This window comes from Thalassophryne amazonica, chromosome 4 (assembly GCF_902500255.1).
Source record: "Thalassophryne amazonica chromosome 4, fThaAma1.1, whole genome shotgun sequence".
In the NCBI taxonomy this organism is placed as follows: Eukaryota; Metazoa; Chordata; class Actinopteri; order Batrachoidiformes; family Batrachoididae; genus Thalassophryne; species Thalassophryne amazonica.
Window position 1 is genome coordinate 11796361 of NC_047106.1, and position 9154 is coordinate 11805514.

The 9154-nt window shown below is 43.8% G+C and overlaps 1 protein-coding gene across 2 annotated transcripts in view; it reads left to right on the plus strand.

Moving 5' to 3' along the window:
• Nucleotides 1-8321, plus strand: part of zbtb44 (zinc finger and BTB domain containing 44) — a 36874-nt gene extending 28553 nt beyond the window's left edge. Inside the window, exon 6 of one of the 2 annotated variants that reach the window (XM_034169074.1) lies at nt 6659-8321. In XM_034169074.1, the coding sequence (XP_034024965.1) occupies nt 6659-7052 (394 nt within the window). In that variant the 3' untranslated portion in view covers nt 7053-8321. The remainder of the gene's footprint in view (nt 1-6658) is intronic. The other variant, XM_034169075.1, reaches the window with a different exon arrangement.
• Nucleotides 8322-9154: the final 833 nt, after the last annotated feature.

Sequence of the window (9154 nt, forward strand, 5' to 3'; positions counted from 1 at the left end):
CTGCATATAAAATAATTATTTTGTAGCGGATTAATAATTTTCTGCCAAACCTTGGATGTTGAAAACACCTATAATCACTTCTGGAATCACAGAGGACTGTTTTATCTGAATGCTTTTTTTCCTCTCTTTCCTGCTCCATTTGGAATGTATTTTGAACAGCTTAAGGTAACTATTTTTAATGTTTTTATAGCTTGATAAAATAGTTCCTAGCTGTTAAGGTATGTCTGTGGTTGATTTAACATCTTGTTAATGGATCACATGAGCTTCGCTGTGTGTGCGCGCACTGAGGCAGTGACTCATCACGCTCCAAAGGAGCATTTAGGCAGAGCGCCAGCTCACAAAAGAGTGATTTTTCAGTAAATAATGGACAAACACAAAGGTAAAATTTGGATGACTGTGTGAAAGTGGCTGTGTTTAAAGCCACTGAAGAAATTACCCCAGTGAGACCGCAAAAAGCAGCAGCAGAGCTGTGCAGCAACACAGGAGAGCGCGCAAAAGACTGATTTTGATGACATAGCACAAAGTTAAGTTGTATCATGGTGACTTGTAAGCTCTGGAAGAAATAAAGATATATATATATATATGTATACTCAACAAAAATATAAATGCAACACTTTTGGTTTTGCTCCCATTTTGTATGAGATGAACTCAAAGATCTAAAACTTTTTCCACATACACAATATCACCATTTCTCTCAAATATTGTTCACAAACCAGTCTAAATCTGTGATAGTGAGCACTTCTCCTTTGCTGAGATAATCCATCCCACCTCACAGGTGTGCCATATCAAGATGCTGATTAGACACCATGATTAGTGCACAGGTGTGCCTTAGACTGCCCACAATAAAAGGCCACTCTGAAAGGTGTAGTTTTGTTTTATTGGGGGGGGGATACCAGTCAGTATCTGGTGTGACCACCATTTGCCTCATGCAGTGCAACACATCTCCTTCGCATCATCTGTGAAGAGAACACCTCTCCAATGTGCCAAACGCCAGCGAATGTGAGCATTTGCCCACTCAGGTCGGTTACGACGACGAACTGGAGTCAGGTCGAGACCCCGATGAGGACGACGAGCATGCAGATGAGCTTCCCTGAGACGGTTTCTGACAGTTTGTGCAGAAATTCTTTGGTTATGCAAACCGATTGTTTCAGCAGCTGTCCGAGTGGCTGGTCTCAGACGATCTTGGAGGTGAACATGCTGGATGTGGAGGTCCTGGGCTGGTGTGGTTACACGTGGTCTGCGGTTGTGAGGCTGGTTGGATGTACTGCCAAATTCTCTGAAACGACTTTGGAGACGGCTTATGGTAGAGAAATGAACATTCAATACACGAGCAACAGCTCTGGTTGACATTCCTGCTGTCAGCATGCCAATTACACACTCCCTCAAACCTTGCGACATCTGTGGCATTGTGCTGTGTGACAAAACTGCACCTTTCAGAGTGGCCTTTTATTGTGGGCAGTCTAAGGCACACCTGTGCACTAATCGTGGTGTCTAATCAGCATCTTGGTATGGCACACCTGTGAGGTGGGATGGATTATCTCAGCAAAGGAGAAGTGCTCACTATCACAGATTTAGACTGGTTTCTGAACATTATTTGAGAGAAATGGTGATATTGTGTATGTGGAAAAAGTTTTAGATCTTTGAGTTCATCTCGTACAAAATGGGAACAAAACCAAAAGTGTTGCGTTTATATTTTTGTTGAGTGTATATATATATATATATATATATATATATATTTTTTATTTTATTTTTTATTTATTTTTTTTTTTTTGAAAGTGATACACGAGTTGTGGCAGCAAGTGTATATAATTAAAGCGGCCACCTCATTGTGTATGTAGATTGGCAGCATGCACGCAAAAGAGCGATTTTGCAGATATAAACAGACGAACACAAAGTTAAAAGTGAGATCACGGTGTGTGTGTTTAAAGCCACAGAAGAAATTAAGCCAGCAAGCCGCGGAGCCAGCGAGCAGCACAGAGGCAGCTGTCCAGGAACCCTTGGTTCTGGTGCATTACAGGTGGACAGCAGTCTGGCGCACAACTGCAGGACTGTACTGGAGCGTCTATTTTTGGAGTGTATTTAAAAATGTGACATCTTTAAATGCTGCTGTGAATTGAAAGCCCACACTTTAAAGGGACCAGGTGTGGGAGGCCTGGAGGTTTGGACCAAACCCATGCCTAAACCTGCGCCAATATCGCGTTATCATGGCGCTATCACGGCACTACGTGGTTTAGTGTGGCTGATGTGAGCCATTCAAGGCTCTAATAACAGGTCAGTCGTGGCTCACTAGAGGCTGCTACGTGGCACATGTGGGGTACAGAGAGGCACATAGAGGTGCCTTAGTAGTGGATACGTGATAAATGAAAACGTGGGTCATTCTTCAAATAATCACTGACACACCCATTGCGTGGCTCCTTATTCATGGCTTATTATTCGGTGGGACCCAGGCTTTAGAGATAAAGTGAGAAGCTCAGTCATTTATGAGGAGCTTGGAGTAGATCCGCTGCTCCTTGAAAGGAGCCAGCTGAGGTGGTTCAGACATGTGGTAAGGGAGGTGTGTTCCAGGCATATCTGTCTGGGAGGAGACCCCAGGGAAACCCAGGAATAGGTGGAGAGATTATATCTCCACACTGGCCTGGGAACGCCCTGGGATCTGTCAGTCAGAGGTGGTTAATGTGGCCCAGGAACTGGAAGTTTGGAGCTGTTGCCCCTGTGACCTAATCCTGGATTAGCAGTTGAAGATGAATGAGTGAGTGGAATAATGTTGTAATGTAAAAAATTGGGGCAAAAGTGAAGCGCTGTGAATATTTTCCGGATTCACTGTATACTTGAGCTGTTGGCTCCTCCAAAATAAAACATCAAGGTGACATCATAATATTGGAATTTTCTGTGAACTCAAAACTCTTGTCAGTTTTTATGTAAAAGGATATTTCTTTATTTCTCTCCTGGGATAAGGTCTTAGGGTGTAGACCTGGATTTGGTTCCTGGTCATGCTACCTGTCTGTGTCCTTGGACTTGCAGTGCCTCAGTCAGTCCAGTAGGCCTGTAATGGTATACCTCCCTCATGGCACAGTGTCAAATCTGCTGGCGTACATTAGGGCCCCTTCACATATAGCATGAATTAGGGCAACTCACAGCGAAACAGTCGAATGAACGAAACATTGAGCCAACATCTGGAAGGACACACGGTCGGGCAGGCATGAATGATCCCGCTGTGACGGTTTTGTGCACGCTCATGCGCGAACACAGTGTGAGCAGTTGCAGCGTGTTGCACCACATTGTGCTGCTGCTGTGGATAAACAAAATGAAAACAGTCCACCATATGAAACAGCGCAGTGTCCAATATTTAATCCCTCTTATCAAGCGGGAGATACAAGTATGATCCCTCTGTGCCTCTGTATATGGCCCATGGTCACAGACTTAGTCCTGAAATGACATGATTGAATCAGTGCACTCTCATTATGTCTTATTATGTCCAGCTGGCTATATAAATAATTACTACAATCACCAGACACTGATAGAGTAGATATTGGTGTATAATTAGTGAAAATCACTGGGCTGATATAAATAAAAGGGACGCAATGTAGAACCCTGCATTTAAATAACCCTGGTTAAATAAAAAATAAATGCCACTTGCGGGATTCGAACCTGCAGTTTACAAAAGCGCTGATTAACAGACGGAAACTTTACCACTGCGCTACAATCACTGTGTTTATAACAGGAGCGTAAAATGCTTAAAGTCAGCAAGGAGATAAATGTATTTAACAAAAAGAGGAATTAGACAATGTATAAGAGGAAATTTTCGTCGTCTTTAATTACGGCAAAGAAAGCGGTGTAATAACTGACAAAACAATGTTTGTTACTGCGTATTTTTGGTGATATGTGACTAAGAGTGGCGTATTTGTCACGCTGTTGGCTTGTCATAGTCCTGAGCTGCGCCACTCACAGAAACGCATGTCAGGCCGGACACGCCACAGCACAGATACAGTGTCATGCGGAACAGAGCTCGTGTGGATGACGTGACATTCACATCACCTGTTCACATGATCTGATGGTCCATTTAACCTGGGACAGCCTGTCAATTTAATGCTGTGTGCTTGCTTGCTGCAGCCTGTCTCAAAAGCGATATATGTTTTTTTATGTATTTCCACATGACGACAGCAAGCAGACACACGCGTCACGGTAGACAGTTGTAAAGTCATGTCCATCCAAACATAGTATCTGTTCCCCGGGTGGGACGTCCAGGACCGGAGATCTCAACAGCTGCTGATGTCGGCGGCCACGCCCCCTGTCATTTCCGTGTAAAGACCGTGTCACCCTGTTTCTGTTTTGTGATCATTCATTTTAGTTATTTGGCATGTAATTGTGTATGTAGTTATTATCATTGTCACCATCATGGACTCTGTGTTTCTAATGTGACACGTCGTGTGCACTGAGCCGTCATTTGCAGCAGTCGGTGAGTGTCTGGCTGGTGAACAGCTGAAAGGCACCTCGCTGTGCTGTGTGCGCTCAGACGGGGCTGGCCGCTCCCCATCTGTACATATATTTATATATATATCAGCATTTCATGCAAGTGTGCCCCCCCCCCCAACCCCCCGATGCCACTTGTGTTTGGGGCAGGGGGCGCGACACACATGCACTACACATGCCCACCATCTGTTGTGGGGGGAGCCAACACTGGCACGCCACGTGTGTTGCTTTGCAACGCCAGACTCGTGGGGGCACTTACACAAATTTCACAGCCAGGGCTTAAGTGGTCACATGCTCTCTATTTTTGTGCTGACAGCGCGAATGGCCACACATTTTCTAAGTTTCCAGTGAGCGGTGTCGGATGGTCGTGTGTGTCACCAGGAATTTGTCCGACACCTGCCGCGAGAGGAATCGAATAGGCTCTCGCAGCGCGCATTCTGTCTTTTGGCCGCTGATGTGCGCGAATAGTTGTAGCGACACGTGTACAAAGCATTAGAGGCAGCTTCAATTTTTCACAAATGGCATGCAATTCCTCCTTCGTGCGCTAGTATACAAATAATGAATGTTTATGAGTTCAATGGCTTCGCCTTGTTGAATGGTATGTTCCAGCTTTCACCTCATGAAATAGTCGTACCATTGAACTCATAAACATTCATTATTTGTTTTATATAACGGCTAAAATAGATCCTTGTCATTTTATATTTTATTAATTTATAAACAACAAAAAAGGGACTTAAATTTTGGTGTTCCACTGTGACATTTAGTCCAGTGATGCTGTGCACTGACTTCGGACTTCCATTAAAAAAAAAAAAAAAGACTTTGTGTAGTTCCTCAGTTCAGCCAAAAGTCACATCAGCGTTTCATGTTAGCAGCTCTTCATGCATCCAGACGGCTTTGGAGTGTGTGTGTGTGTGTGTGTGTGTGTGTGTGTGTGTGTGTGTGTGTGTGTGTGTGTGTGTGTGTGTGTGTGTGTGTGTGTGTGTGGCAGCATCAGTTAACTCAATCATATCATGTCGCTGTCCCGTGCGCGCACACGCAACCGGCTCGGTCGAGCTGTGGACCTCCTCAGTACAGCGAAAAAAAAAAAGTAACGTCAGAAATGTGACAGGCAGCACAGTGGATTTGTATCTTACAGGTATTAGCACTGTCAGTTAGCTCAAATTATGTCTCAGGAGGGTCATGTCCCCCGAGTGCGCGCACATACACACACGCAACCTGGTCGGCACTTGTGTGTGCGTGAACAACAAAAATAAGACTGTATACGTCCTCAGTGCAGCAAAGAAAAATGAAATAAAAAAATCACATCAGAAATGAGTCCAGCTTTTGTTCTCTCTTCCTGCTAACAACCTCCAGGTCGCGCAGTGGATTGGTTTTGTGTGTGCGTGCGCGTGTGTGCACAAGCGTGCGTGGGCGCGCATGCACTCGTGTGCACAAGCGTGCGTGGGCGCGCATGCACTCGTGTGCACAAGCGTGCGTGGGCGCGGCATGTGTGTGCACGCGTGGGCACGAGCGCGTGTGCATGTGTATGCCCGCTCGTTCACGAGGACGTGCGCACATGTGTATGTGTGATCACATGTGCACGCGTGCACAAGGCCGAGCATGTGCACGTGCCCGTGAGAGTGCAATGATACCAAACGTATGGAACCAAATTTGCACTCTAAATGGAACCAAGCCAAACTCTGAATGCAATGCAACACAAATGGAGTGAATTAATCCATGTCATGTGACATACAAAGCACCAATCAAATGACAAGAATCCACTCAGCTGTTATATAATTGGCTTTAATCATGTTACGTGTGATGGTGCCCTTATAAATGTTCTCATATTTGTGGGTGAGTTTGAGAATTTCGCCCTTGAATAGGTTCATGCTCATGAATTTAAGTGAGTCCACAATGTTGGCGCTGATTCACGTTTGACTCATGTCTTATTGGTTTGACAGCGTAAGACCGTTTGCCGTATTCAGACTTTGGACAGGCCAAAGGGTCGTACCGTGCCCTTAGGTTCTGTCATTGTGGCACAAGTGATTATGGTCCTGTTTATTGTGCGACTCCTTTATTCAGCTTTGTTTAAAATATCATGAAGTGAATTTGTCTTCTGTTTATGATTTGTGTGTGTTTCTGAAAATTTCTGAAGAGGATATAATGTCAAGTCTTTCTAAGACTTGGTATATTGTCGCTTTGATTGCAGTGATTTCCTCGTGCCCGACTACCTGAGCCAGGTACAGGAGGAGGAGGAGGCACTGGGAGTCCGGTACGAGCTGGAGGAGTCCCATCATCACCCCGTCTACTCGGGAAGCACTTCCACCGCCACGGCCGCCTCATCCTCCTCCGCAGTCCAGATGCCCGTCATCTCCCAGGTCTCCTCCTCGACCCAGAATTATGAAAGTTCCTCTGGCTTCCTTTCACCCGAGCCCTTGGATCCCCTGGAATCCCAGGCCTCCCTCAAGTTGGGCGCCAACGAGGCCGCAGCCGTCACGGGAGAGACCAAGCTGGATAGTAGTGTGGGTGGCAGTTCTCCAGAAGGGTTTGAAGACCAGCAGCAGCATGTCCAGGCCAAGGAGCTGGCTTCTATTATCAAGTGATTACACTTGACTGCTCAAGTGACTGCTCCTGACTGCTCATCACATCTTGTTTTGCAGTCACGTCATATGGGAATATCTGAAGGGACTCGATGGCTAAACTGGATGACATGGACACAGTCGGATCTTGAGACTTGATTTGAGGTTGTGAAGATTCTACAGCTAAAGCTTTCTTAATTCTTTTTTTTTTTTTTTGAGAGTTCAGATACTTTTCACACAGGACACAAAGGAAAGAAGAGCAAACTCGCTGCAGATGGCGTTTTTCCACAAAACCGGAAATTTGAGTGTCACCATAGAAGGACCAATCCAGCAAATGTCATTTTGAGAATTGTAAATGAAAATATCTTCAGGGTAAATCTGTCGATGAAGGTTCTCAGTCATCAAGGTAGAAAACATCAAGAAGTTTGTAGACTCACTGTACTTCTTGAAGAAGTCACCTGGATGACTGACAAGAAGTCCAGGTGCTGTCCAGTGAACTTCTTGATGCTTTAAGGAGAACAGTTTTTTTTTTTTTTCCTTGAAATCAGCTGTTATTACTGGTGTGATATTTCAGGTCAGAAAATTGGTGTCCCTCAACAAGCGCTTCAAAGTAGCATCTACAACCGAGGTTCACTCGACCCCTACTTACTCTGAAAGCTGAACGGTAGCTTTAAATAGTAAGGTTGGATTTTTTTTTTCTTCTATTCCCATGTGACCTGAATGCAGCACTAGCTACTGTCAGTTCTTAGCCAAGCCTTGCCCTACTTTTGGAAAGTGCCTGTGAGTTGCCGTTTTTAACGTGTTGAAGAAAAGGTCTCGATTTTTTTTTTCTGCTAACAGTGACAAATCAAGTCTTTGCAAATTGTGCTCATGAAAAAATAAAAATAAAAAAACAAACGGCGGTATTTCATTTGTTGTAACGGTGGTCGTTGATATGGGCAGAGACTGTGTTATTCCTTCAGTGCCGTCACTATAGGCAAACTGTTAAATGTCAATATTATCTATATTGCAATAGCTTGTACTGTAGTTTTACTATTTGAATGCTGTGTATGTTGAGTGTTGTGAAATATACGTCAGATGTGTGTATGTGCATTTCTTTTATCAGTATGAGATCACCGTACATTTCATTTTCATGTTTAAAACTTGAAATTATATTTCATAATCCCTGAAAACAACTGTGCATTATTTAACTTTACTTTTTTCTTTTGTAATCACTGCTGTTGCTATCAAACCTTATATGACCAAAAACAAAATGACCTTTCGATCAGCATTTCAAAAGCTCTTAAAGGATAAAGAAAAAAAGACATTTGTCCTTTACTCGTTTAAGAGATAACGATGTAGCATTTCACTGAATGTGTGACATTTCACAGTTTGATAGCTTAACTGATTTGGGCGTGTGCAGGTTGCCGAGCCGGTCGAACGATGACGTTCTAGGACGCTGTCTGACTTTCACTTTTCATTCATGTTAACATGGATGTCGTTTGAAAAAGTTTTCCTCGCGCCTGTGATAAGCCAAGAACACAACGTTACTCGAAAAGGGTGGATGGAACACCAGCATTGTGGATTCTTCTTTATATTTAAATCTGTCACAGAAGAAAAATGGCACTTTTGAGTTTTCCTAGACTAAAATTAGTAATTGAAGATGAGGGGAAGCAAATATAACTGAGGAAGAAGATCATGTGGTCTTTGGGTCCTGGTGTAAACATACTGTGAGGTCATTGGGTATAAATGAAAAACTGTTGAACGCAGATTTCACAGAAGGTTTCACCTTGATGTTACAGGCTTCTACTCCAGTCATGCCCGCGGTTTGTTTGTTTTTTTTTTGTTTTTTTTTGTGCCAACACAGTTGTAAATCTGTACTGATATATTGTTGTGCCTATGTTTTTGAGAAGCCAATGACGCACACGGTAATATTCCGTGAGTTGAACGCTGCTGAGTGTGCCTGGCTGTCTTGGTCTGTGGAATCATCTGATAATTTCTGTTGCTCCCCTGAAAGTAACATGAACATCCAGGGATGCATCTATCTTTTTCTTGCCGATACAATACTGAAAAGTTTTTAACCAATGTCATTGCGTCTGGCTGCCAATAGCTAATAGTGGCTAAGCTACATAGTTGTGGTTATCTAA